The sequence below is a fragment of the Borostomias antarcticus genome (genome assembly GCF_949987555.1).
Source record: "Borostomias antarcticus genome assembly, chromosome: 18".
Classification (NCBI taxonomy): Eukaryota; Metazoa; Chordata; class Actinopteri; order Stomiiformes; family Stomiidae; genus Borostomias; species Borostomias antarcticus.
This window is the reverse complement of record NC_140251.1, coordinates 11,024,886-11,045,288: the sequence shown is the minus strand read 5'-3', so window position 1 is coordinate 11,045,288 and position 20,403 is coordinate 11,024,886. Positions and strand designations below refer to the sequence as shown.

Genomic DNA, 20,403 nt, shown 5'->3' with positions numbered 1-20,403 from the left:
TGAGAGAGCCTGAGTGCCACATGTGTGTGTGTGTGTGTGTGAGTGTGTGTGTGTGTGTGCCTGAGTGTGTGCGCATGTGTGTGAGTGTGTGTGCGCATGTGTGTGAGTGTGTGTGCACGCGTGTGTATATGCGTGTGTGTGTGTGTGCGTGCGTGCGTGCGCGCGCGCGCGTTTGTGTGTATATCAAATCAAATCAAATCAAACTTTATTTGTATAGCGCATTTATAGATACTTCATAAGAGAGACATGACTAACAGGAGAGTGCACAAATAGTTACAGAGAAGTTGCCTACATGGTCGGCCATTATGTGTTATCCATCCCTGTAGTCTCTAATATATCTGAGTGATAACAAATTCTCCACGGCCTGCTACAGGGTGGCCTGCAGTCCAGGACCTGTTTAGAGTATAAGAGGGAGAGACGCAGGAGGACAGGGTTAGTGGCTGTACTGGACATTCATAGCAGACACGGGGGTATCTGCCTGTGTGTGTGTGCCTGAGTGTGTGTGTGTGTGTGTGTGTGTGCCTGAGTGTGTGTGTGTGTGTCTGAGTGTGTGTGTGTCTGAGTGTGTGTGTGTGTGTGCGTGTGCGTGTACGTTTAGGCAGATGGTTGTAATCTTTACACAACAGGACCTGCTGTCCTCCCCTCTCTGAGACCCTTCAGCTCTCACCCTGAATCCAGAGAGCAGCACCACAGAGGAAAACCACATATCCTGTCAGCCCACTCCAGAGCCTACAGTAACACACACACGCACACGCACACACACACACAGACACACACACACTCCAGAGCCTACAGTAACACACACACACACACGCACACACACACACACACACACACACACACACACACAAACACACACGCACACACACACAAACACAAACACACACGCACACACACACAGAAACAAACACACACGCACACACACACAAACACAAACACACACGCACACACACACAGAAACAAACACACACGCACACACACACAACATACTAGTTCACAGTGCACATGCCAACACCCACTGCACACACACACACTCCAGAGCAGACACACACACACACACACGTGTGCACACACATACACACACACACTACTAGTCCACAGTGCGCACGCCAACACCCATATTCACTGCACACGCTCTGTAGCAGACACACACACACACACACTCACACACACACACACACACACACACACACACACACACAGATCTCTCATACCCCTGCCCTATCTGTTAATATACCGGAAAGAAGAGAATGTTTTTAAAACTGTTATTTATTAATTAACCCAAGAGAGCGAGAGGGAGGGAGGGAGTGAGGGAGGGAGGGAGAGAGGGAGGGAGGGGGAGAGGCAGAGTGCCAACATAAGATCTGCAGGCCTCTCTACGAGCCACCTGGCTCTGTCCTGGCGTCTGGCCACGGCCGGAGGGAGGGAAGCGCTTTCACATGGTCCAGCCCAGCCGAGCGGCGGGGGAGGCGTTATGGTCACACAGCCATGTTGGGAGGCCGGCCGAGCTCACTGGGATCTGCGTTATGGTCCAGCGCGCTCACCGCCCGGCCTGGCTGGGCTCACATGCTGGGCTCACGTACTGCAGTCAAGACCAGTCGCTGGTTGTAGAACGGCCGTCTTGCCGCCATGTCTTCCCATAACATTTGACGTGTTGAATCCTTAATGTCGATGTCAATGTCATTTTATTGATATAGCACCATTCATACAAATCAATGTAGCACATAGTGCTTTATATAAGAGGAGACTGATAAAAACATACATCATACAAACACAGTGAGAACAGATTTAAAATAAACAATAAAAGTAAAAGCATTAAAGTCGCACTGAAACGGACGTTTGAGATCATCTAACTTCCGTAGTTTGATGTATTTCCGACGCAAACAAGCTATGAGGGTGGGACATGTTTAGAGGAATTTGATTGGAACATTGACAAGTGGACGGGTTTTAAGAACTTTAGACGGATTCGATAGAAGGATAGCGTTGATTGACGGGTGGATGTCGTGAGATTATTGGCCTAAAATCTAAGGTACCTGATGTCGTCACTGAACGTGACCTACCGTTTTCCAGGAAGTAAGAAATTATATACTTTGATATAAGATTACAACAAAAGTAGAATTTTGTAAATGTTTTGGCTACATCGTACAACACTTTGACCAATAATGTGAACCAAAATGGGACAGAATGCTTTTTTCATTTCAGTGCGACTTTAAAAATTAAAAGTTAGTGTAAAATAGAATAAAAACTATGAAACAGAATGCAAATTAAGAACACTAAGCTATTAAAACAAGTACAACTATATGGTAAAAGCAATGTTAAAAAGGTGTGTTTTAAGATCTTCCTTAAAAAGGACCACAGTCTCAGACATTCTCAGGTCCTCTGGCAGGGTGTTCCAAAGGCTGGGGATGAACTAAAAGATGCCTCCCCTTAGTCCTGGCTCTAGGGGCCGTTAAAAGCTCAGTACCAGAGGACCTGAGGGACCTACTGGGTGTATAGTTTTAAAGCATATCTGATATGTATTTAGGTGCTTGATTATGTAATGACTTATAGACTAATAAAATAATCTTAAAATCTATTCTAAAACTGACCAGTAACCAGTGCAGTGATTTTAAAACTGGTGTGATGTGTGTCCTCCTCCTGGTTTTAGTGAGGACACGTGCTGCAACATTTTGTACTATTTTAAGTTGACTAATAGCTTTCTTTGGTAGACCAGAGAAGAGAGTGTTGCAGTAAACTAACCTGCTACTGATGAAAGCATGCATTAGTCTTTCAGTGTCGGCCTGGGAGAGAAAAGGTTTCACCTTAGCAATGTTTCTCAAGTGATTTCTCAAAATTAAGATCTGAATCCAACATGAATCAAACATGACACCTAGATTTCTGACTTGGCATTTGGTGTTCAGTGTTAGTGTTTTTAAATGCCCAGATAGTCTTTCCCTTTCAACTTTTTCGTCAATGATCAGCACATCAGTTTATCCTGGTTTAACTGAGAAGTGTAATGAAAGTGTCATTTTTAGATCTTTCAGCCTTTCAAGCAGGCAGCTACGAAACAATGAAATTTAATTCTGAAACTGTTTAAAGCATCTTGGCTAGTTGGCTAGTTTGTGGGCGGGGCTTTAATGACCAGCTGGTCTGGTTTGGTTTGATTGGTCTTTTATGGTCTGTGGTGGGTCTATGGTCTAGTCTGAGCTGGTCTAGTCTGGGCTGAGATGAACTGGTCCGGTCTGGGCTGGGTTGGTCTGGTCTGGGCTGAGATGAACTGGTCCGGTCTGGGCTGGGCTGGTCTGGTCTGGGCTGAGATGAACTGGTCCGGTCTGGGCTGGGCTGGTCTGGTCTGGTTGGTCTTTTCAGGTCTGTGGGTCCATTGTCTAGTCTGGTCTAGTCTGGTCTGGTCTAGTCGGGGCTGGTCTGGACTGGTCTAGTCGGGGCTGGTCTGGACTGGTCTGGACTGGTCTAGTCTGGGCTGGTCTGGTCTGGTCTAGTCGGGGCTGGTCTGGACTGGTCTAGTCTGGGCTGATCTGGACTTGTCTGGGCAGTGGGCTGGGTTGGGCTGGTCTGGTTGGTGTTTTCTGGTCTGTGGTGGGTCCATTGTCTAGTCTGGTCTGGTCTAGTCGGGGCTGGTCTGGACTGGTCTAGTCTGGGCTGATCTGGACTTGTCTGGGCAGTGGGCTGGGTTGGGCTGGTCTGGTTGGTGTTTTCTGGTCTGTGGTGGGTCCATTGTCTAGTCTGGTCTGGTCTAGTCGGGGCTGGTCTGGACTGGTCTTGACTGCTCTAGTCGGGGCTGGTCTGGTCTGGGCAGTGGGCTGGGTTGGGATGGTCTGGTCTGTGGTGGGTCCGTGGGCTGGTCTGGTCTGTGGTGGGTCCGTGGGCTGGTCAGGGCTGGTCAGGGCTGGTCTGGTCTGTGGTGGGTCCGTGGGCTGGTCAGGGCTGGGGGTTGGTGTGACTGTGTGTGTGTATAGACTGTGGATGGACTGTTTGTGTTTGGCTGCTAGGCCATGGGGACTGCTGTCGGGAGAGTCCATATTGTGTATTTAGATGTGTTTGATAAAGTATATACAGCATGTCCCGCAGATGTCCTGGAGGTGGCCAAGCGTTCCCAAGGGGTTAAGAAGACTTCCCTCTGTCTGTGTGTGTGTTTATGCGAGTCAGGGAGTGTGTGCATGTGTGTGTTTGAATGTGCTCACTCATGCACAGTTTAAGTGAAACTCGAAATGATTCGAGATTCCTCTGTTCACACCTGTACGTCTGTCCTCTCCCTGTCCAGAGGGGGGCGCTGTGGGGGAGGTGACCCACATGGAGGGCGCGACCCAGCAGACGCTGCACTACACCCTGGCCAACCAGCAGGTCCAGCAGGTGCAGATCCACCGCATCGGGGAGGACGGACAGGTCCAGGTGGTGAGTTTCAACTCCTCTCCCTCCTCCTCCTCCATCTCCTTTTCTTCCTACTCCTCCTCCACCTCCTCCTTCTTTACCTCTACCAATTCACCCTCTTTCTCCTCACCCCCCCCCCCATCTTACTCCTCATCCTCCTCTTCCTCCTAACCTAACCACACACACAGTTACCACACACACACGCACACACACACACACACACTGAACCTTGACAGTACTCCACAGGAAGTCACTGTCAGTGTAGGAGAGATCCGTGCTCAGGGATTGGTCGACCCTCAGACAGCTGCAGGGGTCGGAGGTCAAAGTCAGGTCGACAACAGTGCTGTGGTGGGCGGGCATACAGGAAGTGACCTGTTCAGTCAGGTCCGGGCAGGGGCTGTCTCCTGAGCTCTTCGGTCACAGAAACAAGCCCCCCCAAGACCCTAACCCCCAACCCCATCTCGCACTAACACATACGATAGATAAAATGAACAATATGGCTGACCGAGTCTGACTCCCCAGTTCCTGAGAGGCTCAGTCTGGATGGAGGACAAGCAGCAGGATTCTCTCTTTCTAGTATTTAAAGTGCTGGTCCATTGTGCCAGAGAGACACAAACTAGAGGAGATCAGGAGGAGCAGGACCAACACCAACCCCCCTTCCAGAAAGGAGGAGAGTGTGAGGAGGAGAGGAGTGAGTGAGGAGGAGGTCAGGAGGAGTGTGTGAGGAGTAGAGAAGGAGGAGTGTGTGAGTAGATCATGAGGAGTGTGATTAGGAGATCAGGAGAAGTGTGTGATGAGATCAGGAGGAGTGTGTGAGGAGGAGAGAAGGAGTATGAGGAGGAGAGAAGGACGAGTGTGTGAGGAAGAGAGAAGGAGGAGTATGAGGAGGAGAGAAGGAGGAGTGTGAGGAAGAGAGAAGGAGGAGTATGAGGAGGAGGTCAGGAGGAGTGTGTGAGGAGGAGAGAAGGAGGAGTGTGAGGAGGAGAGAAGGAGGAGTGTGTGAGGAGGAGAGAAGGAGGAGTGTGTGAGAAGGGGGAGTGTGTGAGGAGGAGTTCAGGAGGAGTGTGTGAGGAGCAGGTCAGGAGGAGTGTGTAAGGAGGAGGTCAGGAGGAGTGTGTGAGGAGGTCAGGAGGAGTGTGTGAGGAGCAGGTCAGGAGGAGTGTGTGAGGAGGAGAGAAGGAGGAGTGTGTGAGGAGGAGAGAAGGAGGAGTGTGTGAGGAGCAGGTCAGGAGGAGTGTGTGAGAAGGAGTTCAGGCGTGTGTGAAGAGCAGGTCAGGAGGAGTGTGTGAGGAGGGGATAAGGAGGAGTGTGTGAGGAGGTGGAGGTCGGGAGCGGTCGTATCAGTTTGGCACACTTCGGCTCCACCTGTCCTCTGGTCCCCCAGTTGATTGTAATGAGTCCACCCTCCCCGAACGAAGTACAACTTGTCTGTGTCCATCAGCACTCATCTCTGGACGGAGCGATCAGACAGCGTCTCCTGCAGCTTGGCCGTACAACCCAGCTGATGCTGTTAGTTTCTCTGTAGCATGTGTGCTCATAGCCTGGCTCCAGCCCCTGAATGTCGCAGCCGCTGTCATTTTCGAAATGTGATTCAGGGTCTGGAAAAGGCTCTTGTCCAGAATGATTTCTTGATTGGAATTCCAACTCGGATCAATCAGTGTCCTTTGAATGCAATGGCGGAATTAAAACTGCGCAGCGCGATTGGTTAGGGGTTGTACTGATCTCTGAGGACTCCCCCATGTGGGAAAACGGCTACAGTGGGAGCTTGTTCAGGCTGAATAATAAAGTGAAACGAGATTAAAGAGAGTGTTAGGCTTGTGTGTGCCCGGGTGATGTGGGACAATTTATGAAGCCGTCCAAATCATTGACGATGAGTTAAACGGAGATGTGCCAAGATGACTTCAGATGACTTCAGATCAATTTCAGATTCCAAAAGCTAGGTTGTCCGTTCTTGGTGAATGAAGTCCCCGTTGGGAGTGCAGCTGAGCAACGTTTAGGAGCACTGCTAACAGAGGGGAGGAAGTATAAAGTATACGTCCTGGCAGGGAGCCAGGCTGCTGATGGAGGAGGGGGGAGTAACACTCAGCTGTGCGTCCTCCCTTCCTGCCGGAGGACTGAGAGCACACGCACACAGACTAACACACACATACATAAATACTCAAGTCAAATCATCTTTATTTATATAGCACATTTTCATACAAGTGAATGCAATAAAAGTGCTTTATAGTGATAATAGAACAATGTAATGGATGCACAATACAATAAAATAACAAGGGATGAGACAGACAAACACACTCTCACACACATAGATGAAACACACACACGCACACAAACACAAATTGTTTTTCTTATTATATTGACTGATCTCTCTTTCACTATCTTACCCTCTCTTTCTCACCCTCTCTCTCACACCCCCTCTCTCCCTCCCTCCCTCCCTCCCTCTCTCTGTCTCTCTCTCTCTCTCTCTCTCTCCCTCTCTTTCTCTCTCTCTCTCTCTCTCTCTCTCTCTCTCTCTCTCTCTCTCTCTCTCTCTCTCAGATTCCTCAGGGTCATCTCCATATTGCCCAGGTTCCACAGGGTGAGGAGGTGCAGATCACACAGGACAGTGAGGTAAGAGTGTGTGTGTGTGTGTGTGTGTGTGTGTGTGTGTGTGTGTGTGTGTGTGTGTGTGTGTGCGCGCGCGTGTGTGTGTGTGCGCGCGTGCGTGCACGTCCGTGCGTGTGTGTGAGTGAATGAGTGCGAGACTTTCGTCTGCTTTCTCCGTTAGACCCAGAGTCAGTCAGTCAGTCAGTCAGTCAGTCAGTCAGTCAGTCAGTCAGGTCCACATATTGGTCAGTCAGTCAAGATTCAATAAGATTCAAGATTCAATACTTTATTGCCATACAACTTTTCAGGTCGTTTTGTTTCAGTGCGCTCTTCATAACAGGACGAACCACACAACAAGATACAAACTACACAGGATCACATTTTACAAATAAGGGGCATACATGTCATACAGTACTTAGCTAAAGTGACTGGTTCGAATACTGTGCAAAAGTGCAATAAGTAGATTGAATACAATTTAAAGACAGTGTGCAAATCACTGTCTTTAAATTGTATTTAATCTTCTTATTGCACTTTTCCAGTCCAGTGTGGTGAAGCAGAGGGCACCATAGCTCGGTTAGTCGGCCGTGTTCTCTCACTAGCAGCAGCAGCAGCAGATGTTTAATGTTAAGGAGGGCTGTTTACATCTGCTTATGCATGACTTATTATATTTGTTTCCACATAATACCCAGATGTCTGTCGTCCCTCACCAGACAGCGGTGCTGGACACACAATGGAAGGAGCCGGACTCCAAACCACACTGGGTGTCTGGGAGGAATTCCTGCCTCGGCATCATAGTTAGCTGCTGTAATAAGATGTGAGGAGAGATATTTCTGAGGCGCCACTCTCTGAAGGCGACCCCCCCCCCCCCCAACCCCTTCAAACACACATACACAGATGTGAGCACACATGCGTGAGCATACGCGCACACACACACACACACATAGTTACCAACAAACAAATGCGCAGAAACAAACACACACAGGGTCATCATGACACTCATGCTAATGACCAGGTGTTTAACAGGCTCTCTCAGGTCAGAAGAGCTGAGGACAGAGGGAGCGAGGGAGCGAGGGATGAAGGGACGGAGGGATGAAGGGATGAAGAGACGGAGGGATGAAGGGATGGAGGGACGGAGGGATGAAGGGATGAAGGGGCGGAGGGATGAAGGGACAGAGGGATGAAGGGACAGAGGGACGGAGGGATGAAGGGACGGAGGGATGAAGGGACGGAGAGATGAAGGGACGGAGGGATGAAGGGACGGAGGGACGAAGGGACGAAGGGATGGAGGGATGAAGGGATGGAGGGATGAAGAGAAGGAGGGATGAAGGGACAGAGGGATGAAGGGACGGAGGGATGGAGGGATGAAGAGATGGAGGGATGAAGGGACGGAGGGATGAAGGGACGGAGGGATGAAGAGACGGAGGGATGAAGAGACGGAGGGATGAAGAGACGGAGGGATGAAGGGATGGAGGGATGAAGAGACGGAGGGATGAAGAGACGGAGGGATGAAGGGACGGAGGGATGAAGGGACGGAGGGATGAAGGGACGGAGGGATGAAGGGACGGAGGGATGAAGGGACGGAGGGATGGAGGGCTGAAGGGACGGAGGGCTGAAGGGACGGAGGGCTGAAGGGACGGAGGGCTGAAGGGACAGAGGGATGGAGGGAGCGAGGGACGGATGGACGGAGGGATGGAGTGAGAGACATCAAGAAATAGAGGGGGGAAATCCCCAAAGCCTTTCCTGCTCTTTGTGGACGAGGCCAAAAAACTATTTTTTTCCCCGTCCCACTCAATGATATTGTTTGTTTTTGGAGTTCAAAGCTTAGCAACAAAATCCCATTTCTCTCAACTGCCACTCAGGGAGTGTGTTTAGATTAGGCGCGGGCCCTTCTCATCAAAGCACATGGGTCTCAGGATGTTTGAGAAGGAAATTAGTTATTTGGGAGATATTACACAGCTCCCAGGCCATATGGTGGCTCAGACAGGAGGGTTACATCTATGAAACAGTCAGTGAGGAGGAGACGGCAGAAAGTTGAATTTGGCATTGTTTCTCTTGCGATGTCTTTGCGTGTGTGTGTGTGCATGCGTGTGCGCTCTGTGTGTGTGTGTGAGGGGGGGGGGGGTTGTTCAGAAGAACGGCCACTGATTCAGTTTGTGTGTGTATATTGGTCATTTTGTGAGGACATGTTGAGTTTGTGTTGTGCGTGCGTGTGTGTGTGTGTATGAGATGCTGCCAGGGTGTTGGAGTGACCCCTGTCTTCTCTCTCCTAGGGGAACCTCCAGATCCACCAGGTGCATGTTGGGCAGGATGGACAGGTGAGTCTGGGTCAGGGTTATCCAGGATGGACAGGGGAGTCTGGGTCAGGGTTATCCAGGGTGGACAGGTGGGTCTGGGTCAGGGTTATCCAGGATGGACAGGTGGGTCTGGGTCAGGGTTATCCAGGATGGACAGGTGGGTCTGGGTCAGGGTTATCCAGGATGGACAGGTGGGTCTGGGTCAGGGTTATCCAGGATGGACAGGTGGGTCTGGGTCAGGGTTATCCAGGATGGACAGGTGGGTCTGGGTCAGGGTTATCCAGGATGGACAGGTGGGTCTGGGTCAGGGTTATCCAGGATGGACAGGTGGGTCTGGGTCAGGGTTATCCAGGATGGACAGGTGGGTCTGGGTCAGGGTTATCCAGGATGGACAGGTGGGTCTGGGTCAGGGTTATCCAGGATGGACAGGTGGGTCTGGGTCAGGGTTATCCAGGATGGACAGGTGGGTCTGGGCTGAGGGCTGCAGAACCCTCCCTCCTGCAAGGCCCTCAGGCATATAGCACATGAATAGGAGCCAGCTCTGCATATCTCTCTCTCTCTCTCACTCTCTCTCTCTCTCTCTTGCTCTCACTCTCTACCCCCCCCCACCCCCTCTATCTCTCCCTTGCGGTTTACAAAAAAAACGAATGTCAAGCACAACAATTACATTTATCAAATCAAACAATGTATGTGCAAGAACTTCGTTGAATAAGCTCTGTTGGTGAGGCAGGATAAAACATTGAGCTGCTAGTGTGGCACACCCTGTCCCCCCCTGTCCCCCCGTCTCCCCCGACCTCTCTGTGTTGAGAGTTGGGAACAGAAGGTACTTCCTGTATCTCAGACCGTTACTCTAGGATGAAAAGCAGGCTCCGCACCAAAGCACCTCAGGCCTGTGTGACGACCACAGATCACAGATGGGCGCTGCAGACCAGATAGTTATTCCATATTCATGACCTCATCATGTCGGTCCAAGTGCTTAATTTCTCACGCTCCCTGTCTGGCCTCTGTTGTCCTGTGTGCTCCGTGTTCTGTGTTGTTTTTGGCAGAACAGCCTGATTGGTGGGTTCCGGCCTTTAGGACAGGTTTCCGTATGCACGCACCAATAGAGTGCCAGTTTACTCCTGCTTATCCATCTTGTGCACAGTGTGTGCGTGTGTGCGTGTGTGCGTGTGTGCGTGTGTGCGTGTGTGTAGACACCATGTCGTGTTTATGTGTGTGTTTGAGATATGTTTCAAGACGTGATGTTGGGTCGTCAGTGTTTGGCTGGACATTTGTTATTATTTCATTTCCAAGTATTATGAGGTATTTGTCCCACACCCTTACACACATGCATATTCACACACACACACACACACACGCACAACATGCATACTGTGTGCACGCACGCACACACACACACACACACACACACACACACACACACACACATACACACACACAACATGCATAGATAGAGAGAGACACACACACACACACACACACACACACACGCGCGTCCTCAGAAAACCCTCTGAGTTGGTCAGTCTGTGTTCCAGACAGTGTGCTGACTGGGATGTTTGCTCAGGCTCTGACCTGGTGCTGGTTTCTATTTGGATCCGAAAACCAAAACAGTTATACAGAAGTTGTACAACCTAGTTCAGATGATTCCGTCACTGTGGTGAACGGTTCCTATTGTCCGAAACCACCGGTAATGGCACACAAACACACTGTTAACACTTTGAACCTCTTGACAATCAACTACAGTGTGGCTCCTAGTCTTTATTTAGAAAACAGGAGAGCAGAGTACAAGAGAGAAGAGTAGACTAGAGTAGAGTAGAGAGGAGTACACTAGAGCAGAGTACACTAGAGCAGAGTAGAGAGGAGTACACTAGAGCAGAGTACACTAGAGCAGAGTAGAGAGGAGTACACTAGAGCAGAGTGGACTAGAGCAGAGTAGAGAGGAGTATACTAGAGCAGAGTGGACTAGAGCAGAGTAGAGAGGAGTACACTAGAGCAGAGTGGACTAGAGCAGAGTAGAGAGGAGTACACTAGAGCAGAGTACACTAGAGCAGAGTGGACTAGAGCAGAGTAGACTAGAGCAGAGTAGAGAGGAGTATACTAGAGCAGAGTGGACTAGAGCAGAGTAGAGAGGAGTACACTAGAGCAGAGTACACTAGAGCAGAGTAGACTAGAGCAGAGTAGAGAGGAGTACACTAGAGCAGAGTAGAGAGGAGTACACTAGAGCAGAGTAGAGAGGAGTACACTAGAGCAGAGTAGAGAGGAGTATACTAGAGCAGAGTGGACTAGAGCAGAGTAGAGAGGAGTACACTAGAGCAGAGTGGACTAGAGCAGAGTAGAGAGGAGTACACTAGAGCAGAGTGGACTAGAGCAGAGTAGAGAGGAGTACACTAGAGCAGAGTGGACTAGAGCAGAGTAGAGAGGAGTACACTAGAGCAGAGTGGACTAGAGCAGAGTAGAGAGGAGTACACTAGAGCAGAGTGGACTAGAGCAGAGTAGAGAGGAGTACACTAGAGCAGAGTACACTAGAGCAGAGTAGAGAGGAGTACACTAGAGCAGAGTGGACTAGAGCAGAGTAGAGAGGAGTACACTAGAGCAGAGTAGACTAGAGCAGAGTAGAGAGGAGTACACTAGAGCAGAGTGGACTAGAGCAGAGTAGAGAGGAGTACACTAGAGCAGAGTAGAGAGGAGTATACTAGAGCAGAGTACACTAGAGCAGAGTAGAGAGGAGTACACTAGAGCAGAGTAGAGAGGAGTATACTAGAGCAGAGTGGACTAGAGCAGAGTAGAGAGGAGTACATTAGAGAAGAGTGGACTAGAGCAGAGTAGAGAGGAGTATACTAGAGCAGAGTGGACTAGAGCAGAGTAGAGAGGAGTATACTAGAGCAGAGTGGACTAGAGCAGAGTAGAGAGGAGTATACTAGAGCAGAGTGGACTAGAGCAGAGTAGAGAGGAGTACACTAGAGCAGAGTGGACTAGAGTGGAGCAGAGTAGAGTTAACTAGAGCAGAGTAGAATAGAGCAGAGTAAAGTATGGTAGAGCAGTGTTGTAGAGCTGAGTAGAGTGGAGCAGAGTAAGGTATGGTAGAGCAGTGTTGTAGAGCTGAGTAGAGTGGAGCAGAGTAAGGTATGGCAGAGCAGAGTGGTGTAGAGCAGAGTGTTTCTATCTTAGTGTATCTCCCAGTCTGTAGGAACTCAAGCAAGGCCTGTATTCTCCAGGCAGGGTGTGAACGCTTCCTCCAGTAAAGTTCCCCTCTTCTCTGTCTTTGTAGTACTCGTTTGATTGTGTCTGTAAAATGATACCAGCCCCCGGCCAACACAAACACAACGTGATTTATCCTCCTAACCTTCTGTTCCAGGTCTGGCTTTTCACACACACGCGCGCACACCCACACACACACACTCAATGGCAGCATCCCTGTGCTGTGTGCTGGTTTATTCCCAGGGAGTGAGTCAGGAATAGCTCGAGCTGACTGTGGGTATTGTTCTTCTGAGAGCCTGGTGTATCTTAGTGCGTGTGTGTCTTAGTGTGTGTGTGTGTGTGTGTGTGCGCGCGTGTGTGTATGCGTGTGCGTGCGTGCCTGCGCGTGTGTGTGATTGAGCTAGCTACAGTGGATTGCAGTGTGTTTCAGTTTGACTGATGGCTGAGTGCTGATGTTGGAGGAGGGAGGAACACAGAAAGTTAATCTCTGAGATGCAGGGACCAAGTAATGAGTGTTTAAAGCACAGTTTATGGTCTGTCTTATAAACATGTCTTACACAAAAACACTTTTTATGTGTGATTGGGGTGACGCAGACCTTGCTGGCCTCTTGCTGCGAGCTCACATTCGGTTACTGTCACGTATCTAGGCCGAACCCAAAAGCAGACGGACAACCAGGTCTGAGCAAAATCAAGTTTATTAGTTTATTATCGAGTTTATTTGATTCTGAGAATCCCGAGGAGTTAGCTCAGAGTGGCTTGGCGGGTGGCTCAGACAGGTCCTGGAGATGGAGAGAGAGAGAGTGTGTCAAACGGGCAGACAGGCAAAACATCTAGTGTACTCCTCTCTACTCTGCTCTAGGACTAGCTGGGTGTGCTGACCTACAGACCATGAATGACACACGTTCCGGCGCAGACTGGCAGACAGGAAGAGCTTTTCTAGGGAGAGAAGATTGAGGTGACTGCCTGCAGGTGTGTTGATTGCCATACAGGTGTGCAGGGAGAGCCAAGGAAGAAGAAAAAAAACGGCAACAAACAAGCACACAGCTCTCATACAAACACACTCCAAATGAGCATGGGGGCCGATTTGTGACAGTTTCTGTCCACAGATCAGTCTGTCCTTCCCCCTCTCACAATTTCCAGAAATTACATTTTTACCAGACCAATCAGGGACTGCGTTCTAACTGTAGAATCCCCCGTCTGTCTTTCTGACTGTCTTCTGTCTTGTCTGTCTATCTGCCCACCCCCTATCTGTCTGTCTGTCTTTCTGACTGTCATATGCCTGTCTTGTCTGTCTGTCTTTGCTCTCTATCTCTGTCTGTTTGTCCGTCTGTGTGTCTGTCTGTGTATCTATCTGTGTTTCTGTCTGTGTGTGCGTGCGTGCGTGCGTGTGAGTATGCGCACGTGTTTCTGTGTCTGTCTGCCCTCTATCTGTGTGTATATAATGACAGTCAGAATACTGAGCTATAATGACAGTAAGAATATGAGCTAGTTGGCTAGTAGTCTTGTTTGCTAGTTGCTTGTAAAACGTTGTTGTTGTTTGCTAGTTTTGCCAGCTAGTTTTGCACTTGGTGTTGTCGCACCAATGTTGTTTGACCCACCCAACTCGCCCTCAAAAGCGCTCGCAAATTTATACCACTCTTCCATCACGTGTTCTAATGTGAACAACCAACCACAAAACTCTGACAACAACCAATCAAAAACTTAGGCATATCCCACATCGTCTGCCGACGTTTATAACTGTATGATGCCGTCAAGAAATTACGCTTGGAGGCGATGGACAAACGTCAAATTCTGACGTCTGCCAGGTGAGACCAGGCTGGTATATCTGGCTGTTCTGGCTAGTCTCTCCCCTGTCTGTCTGCCCCTGTCTGTCTGTTCTGTGTGTGTCCCTGTTTGTGTGTGTGTGTGTGTGTTTGTGTGTGTGTGTGTGTGCGTGCGTGTGTGCGTGTGCGTGTATGCGTGCAAGATTCTGTGTCTGTCTACCCTCTGTGTGTCTGTCTGTGTGTGCATGTGTCTCTGTTTCTGTATGTATGTATCTGTGTGTGTGTGTGTGTGTGTGTGTGTCTGTTTCTGTGTGTGTGTGTGTGTTTCTGGTTTTATGTGTATATAAATCCCTCATTGTCAGCTCATCCCGTCTCCTCTCCTGTCATGTGGCTGAGGGGGGGTCAGGGTAGCGCTGGATCCAGATTGCGTGGTCGGTCTATTAAAACCCTTTCATGTTGACGGAGGGGGGGTGATGCTAGCCTGGGAAACTGTAAGAGAAATGGACTGTTCCACTGTCGGCACCCCGGCCCTCCAACGCCTCTTATCTCCTGAACTCAACCCCTCTGCTCTGGTCTCACCCTGCACTAATGGGAACAGAATGGAGGACCTGAAGAGAGGAGATGGAGAGAGAGGGACCAAGGGAGAGAGAGGGGAGAAAGAAAGGGAGAGAGTGAGACGGAAGAGGGGGGGGGGGGGGGGGGGGGTGAAGGAGAAAAGTTGTGATGGAGACATACAGGCAGGACCCACAGAGCGAATAGAGGAGATGTTGCTGTTGGTGTGGTCAGGGAGAAGAACTGTAACAGAACTGAGAGGCATAGAGATTTGAGTCACACTTTCTGATGCCCGTGTGGAACTTCACATAAAAAGCAACGTTTCCCCAGGCCTCATCCAGCCCCAGCCTCAGCCCCCGCCCCAGCCTTCATCGAGACCCAGCCCTCATCCTGTCAGCATATGTTCAATTCACAGCTGCCGGAGCCTCCAGAGTTCTGTTGCTCTGGGTCAGTGTGGGAACCAGGTCACAGGACACCAGGGTCCAGAACACAGGGCTCAGCCTGGAGACCCTGCAGCACCTGTCCCTCCGGTCCGGCTACCAGGAAACACACAACCGGACCTGAGCCGGAAGGGAGGGAGGAGGAGGAGACGGAACAGAGGGAGAGGCTGAGGGGGAGGAGAGGAAGAGAGAGAGGGGAGAGGAAGAAAGAGAGGACGGGGGGAGGAGGAGGAGGAGGAGGAGAGGTAGAGAGAGAAGAGAGGACTGGGGGAGGAGAGGAGGAGAGGTAGAGAGAGAGAGGAGAGGACAGGGGGAGGAGAGGTAGAGAGAGAGAGGAGAGGACAGGGGGAGGAGAGGAAGAGAGGTAGAGCCTGATGGAGAACTTTCCCGTTTGCCTGAGACGAGAAACATAGAACCAGGCCACGGACGGAGGTTAGTTAGACTGGGGGGGGTGGGAGGAGGGAGAGGCAGATGGAGAAGGCAGGGGGGAGGAGGAGGAGGAAGAGGAGGGGGTGTGTGTGTGCGCGCAGACACGTGGACCACGTGTGCCGCCAGCAGTGACATCATATCCTTCAACGCCTGTGCTGAGCTTTGCCACGGCGAAGGTGTGGCTCTCGAGGTCGAGTCTGTCCGCGTGTGCAATGTTCTGCACTCAAAACAGATGCTGGAGAGGCTGCATCCGCACACACTGGGAGTCAAAGCCGGACTGCTGGGCCTTGTTATTAATCATGCAATTTTCTCCCGATCCAAGAATGTTGTTGACATAGTCCGAGGGGCTATAAGCATTATTTGATTCAGAACAAGGGATGGAGAGAGGGATGGAGAGAGGGAAGGAGAGAGGGAAGGAGAGAGCGAGTCATGGCGAGAGGGGTAGGGGGAATGGGGTCAGGGCGGAGCGGAAACACACAAGGTTTGATGCACGTTTAGTGGTAAATGGACTGCACTGATATAGCGCTTTTATCCAAAGCGCTTTACAATGGCCTCTCATTCACCCATTCACACACCAATGCAAGGTGCTAGCCTGCTCATTGTGAGCAATTTGGGGTTCAGTGTCTTACCCAAGGACATTTCGACATGTGGGCAAGAGGAGGCGGGATTCGAACCGCCGACCCTACAATCATTGGACGACCCGCTCTACCACTGAGCCAGGGGCGACTGAATGTAAAGTTTACATTGTAAACTTGTGTAAACTGAATGGAATTTATCCCAGGTCAGCATCCAATTTCAATGGAGTGGGAGTGGCTTTCCTCACAACAGAGACCACAGAAACTATGTGCGAGCGTGTTTTGGACTGTGCCTGTGAGTGTCAGTGCTTAAGCTACCCCATACATGCCCCAGGTAACCCCCACCTCCTGGTAACCCCCACGTAACCCCCAGCCCCAGGTAAGCCCTAGCTCTCAGGTGTCCCCAGGAAGCCCCCAGGTAAGCCCTTGGCCAACGCCAGGTAGACCCCCAGCCCCAGGTACCCCCCCCCCCCCCCCCCCCCCCAAGCCCTCAGTCAAACCCAGAGTCTCAGGTAGACCCCAGGTCTACAGAAAGCCCACTAGTAGCCTCCAGCTCTCCAGATATCCCATCCCCCAGACAGGGTCTTGACCGGGAGACGCCTACACAGACACAGTCCAACTGATGAAACAGTACCAGAGAACAGACAGTAGATGTGTATGACTCTCGACAGGGGTGATGAAGCTAAGGAGGACAGTCCTGCTAAAAGGAATTATCTTCCTGCCTGGGGTTGAAGAGTAGTTTCAGCGACAGACTCCTCTTCCGCGTCTTCAGCCAATCGCCTCCTACATGGGAAGAGACGTGAGAAGGCGAGCAGGGACCGTTGCATTCTGGTCCGGGGGCTGTGCGAACGCAGCAGCCCGGCGCCATGGCCACGGCCCTGCTGGTCGTTCTCTAAATGCGGGGGTTTCTGCGAGGTCACGGCGATGTTTCAGCTTGTTGGAGTTTATGGCGGGCGTAGATCATCCCCATGGGCACGGCCTAAACAAGCAGGGTAATCAGAAACATGACCGAGTCATCGTTTGAAACGTTGGATTTATACAGCCGATCTGTCAATCAGCGGGGCCAAGCTGGGGCTCAGTTCTGTGAGATCTAGGAAACGGTTCAGTGAGGTTTGCGCTTCGTTAAGAGGCACGCTAAATTACAATTGTTATTTCAGTCGTTGGACTCAGCTCGGCGCCCTTTGATGTTCTGGTTCTGATTAGTTCTGAATTCAAACAAAAAAAAACTTAAAAAAAACGCGTGGGCTCCGACAGAAACTGTCCCAGTGTGCAAGGGGGAGCTGCCCCGGGTCTGAGTCCCAGTGTGCAAGGGGGAGATGTGGTGAGAGGATGTGATTTAATGCAGGTGTCAGGAGTCTGGAGTGGAAAAAGTCATTGTGTGGGAGGTGATGTGAGCCAGCAGTCTATGATACAAGACTGAGAGAGCTTCAAGGACATCATGGTTCTGGGCCACGCCATAGACGCAGATCCAGACCCAGATCCAGACCTAGATCCAGGCTGGAGAGGGTGACTGGATGCTCTAAACAGACCCTAGCCTCGAACATTATCCTCAAAGGCAGGAACAAAAGGTTGAGCCATGAAGAGGGATTGGTGGATTTTGGTTAGGGCCTGCATGTTGATCTCGGGTGCGCTCTCTGAGTTCAGGTGTAGAATCGGGGTGGTGGGGGGGGGGGGGTACATCGGTCCTTGACCTGAAACTACACACAGGGCAGCTTACACCCAGAGTGTGGAGCTGTTACTTTGTGTCCTCTAGCCTCCGACTGGCCTGTTACGGCTCTCTCACGTATCTAGGAAAGGTGTCTGACGGCCATCTGCAGGTCTTTCATCTCTGGGGTGCAGTGGTTCGGTCCACATCACACATATTCTGTCGCTCTGGGGTGCAGGGGTTCGGTCCACATCACACACATTCTGTCGCTCTGGGGTGCAGTGGTTCGGTCCACATCACACATATTCTGTCGCTCTGGGTTGCAGTGGTTCGGTCCACATCACACATTCTGTCGCTCTGGGGTGCAGTGGTTCGGTCCACATCACACATATTCTGTCGCTCTGGGGTGCAGTGGTTCGGTCCACATCACACATATTCTGTCGCTCTGGGGTGCAGTGGTTCGGTCCACACGTCACACATATTCTGTCGAGGTTCCACAGCTCAGGAGGGCTGCAGATGCAGACGTGGTTGACGGTCGTGCAGAGACTGTTCCAGCAAGGAAGTTCCAGCTGGTCCAAATTTTGACTGTGTTCTTTCTTTCAGAGTAGCTCTGAGAGGAGACTGGCTCTACTGGGGATGACGGGAAGGAGATTGGACTTGCGTGGCTCTTTTTTTAATTTGAACTTTGTGTGTGTGTGTGTGTTTGTGTGTGCGTGCGTGCGTGCGTGCGTGCGTGTGTGCGGTTACGATTAGTGAGAAAACATTGGAACAACCTTATGATGCTGTGGATGAGAGCTTTTACACGTCTGCACATACGCACGTACGTGTGCGGGGTGTCGCGCCAGGTACCTCCTAAGAGTCCCTGGCCAATTCTTACCAGTTCTCAGCATTGCGAAAAGCTATCATTTGATTGAGAAAGATCCTGATGCAAATAAGGTTGGAAGTCTGGCCTTAATTCTAACCAACAGGTCTCGCAAGAGATAGCTAAGCCACATTGTTTTTGTCTCATTGTTCTGCATTGTCCATTATTCAATTTTATTCCGCCTTAACTGGATTCATATGGACAGACTGAAGAGTTGGACGTGCTTCTACGGAGAGAGCAAGAGCGTGGGGGGAAGGGTCATGTTTGCTCACTTGGTTACGGTGTCTCAGTCTGGGTGCTCACTTACTGGTTATGACATTAAGCTGCTGTTGTTGTTTGCACGTCTCTCTTCTCTGGCCAGTCTCCCCACTCCTCTGGTATTCCGTCGCCAGTCTGCGCTGCTGCTGAAAGGATTATGGCATCAGCAAAAGACTTGTTCTCCACTTTTCTATATCGCATTTTGTTGTTTACAGAAGTTCATGGCAACTAGTAAACTGCCGTGAATATAGGATGCTCTTGATTGTTCGGCACATCTATTCCTCCTCTCTTCCCCCTTCTCCCCTCTCTGCCCCCCCTCCTCTCCTGGCCACTCCTCCCCTCTCCTCTCCTCCCCCTCCTCTAACCTCCTCCCCCTCCCCTACCCTCCTCCCCTCTCCTCTCCCTTCCTCTCGCTATCTCCTGTCCTCTCCTCCCCTCTCCCTTCTTCTGGGCGGCCTGCAGGCACACTTACGTAAGCGTCCTCTTTCACAGACCCCAGGTCAACAGTAACTTAAGCACCGCCAACTGTCAAAGCTCATTCAGCCAGCAGCCACTCCTGTCTTCTAACCGGATCCTCTCTTAGCTAATCGCTGAACATGGATGTAGTCTGGGCCTCGGGTCAGTTTGCGAAGTGCGGTGCATAAATTAGGTTATTGGAGGTGTAGTGGCATGTTTGTTTTATAGGCAGGTGTGTGATGGTGTGAATGGGCTGGTCCAGGGGGGGGGGGTGGCCTCTCAGTAGTAGCTGGAGACGAGACACCTTTGCTGGGTACAAGAGACGGCCAGAGCAGGCCAGCTGCTGGACCATTCCACAGGGAGAGTTGGGTTTCAAAGAGAGAGTTGAGATGGCAGGCTGTTGTGATCCAGCCAGAGCCCGGGAGACCTCTCATGTGTTGGAGCTAGCATAGTAATGAGTATGTGTTAGCCATGGTTCTGAGTGATTCTGAGGAATGGTTCTCCCGTTCCAGGCATTGTTGGTCAGATACTAGGGGTGAACCCTCCCCTGGACAGGCAGGGAGTCGTGGGATGGGATGTGAGCCATGCTGACGGGGATCTCACACACCATTCCAAATCCTTAAACCCCTCTGTTTGCTCGCAGCTGAGAATGCTAACTTTTCTCTCACGAGGGTCTGAGGACCTAACCCTTAATTGATTCAGACAAGTGTTCGTCAACCATGCTCTACTCACACGCATGCACTCGCACGCACACACACACACACACACACACACACACACACACACACACACACACCTGGCTTGGTGAGCTGTTTATTGGCCCTAGTAAGACTTTGTTCCAGAGGTGTCTTTGGATGGCTGAAGAGAAGTCACGGCATACATACTCACATACAAACCATAGATACACACACACACACACAAACTCTCCCAAGCGGTACACATACACACAAACACACGCTCACACCACACACGCTCGC

The 20,403-nt window shown here is 50.8% G+C and overlaps 1 protein-coding gene across 2 annotated transcripts in view; it reads left to right on the top strand.

Moving 5' to 3' along the window:
• banp (BTG3 associated nuclear protein) overlaps positions 1 to 20,403 on the top strand; it is a 40,359-nt gene that overhangs the window by 10,975 nt on the left and 8,981 nt on the right. Inside the window, exons 9-12 of one of the 2 annotated variants that reach the window (XR_014630884.1) lie at positions 4,262 to 4,392; positions 6,907 to 6,978; positions 7,644 to 7,768; positions 9,225 to 9,269. Coding sequence is in view for 1 of the 2 variants with exons in the window: in XM_084453179.1 (XP_084309305.1) it covers positions 4,262 to 4,392; positions 6,907 to 6,978; positions 9,225 to 9,269 (248 nt within the window). In the remaining variant the exon portion in view is untranslated. The remainder of the gene's footprint in view (positions 1 to 4,261; positions 4,393 to 6,906; positions 6,979 to 7,643; positions 7,769 to 9,224; positions 9,270 to 20,403) is intronic. The other variant, XM_084453179.1, reaches the window with a different exon arrangement.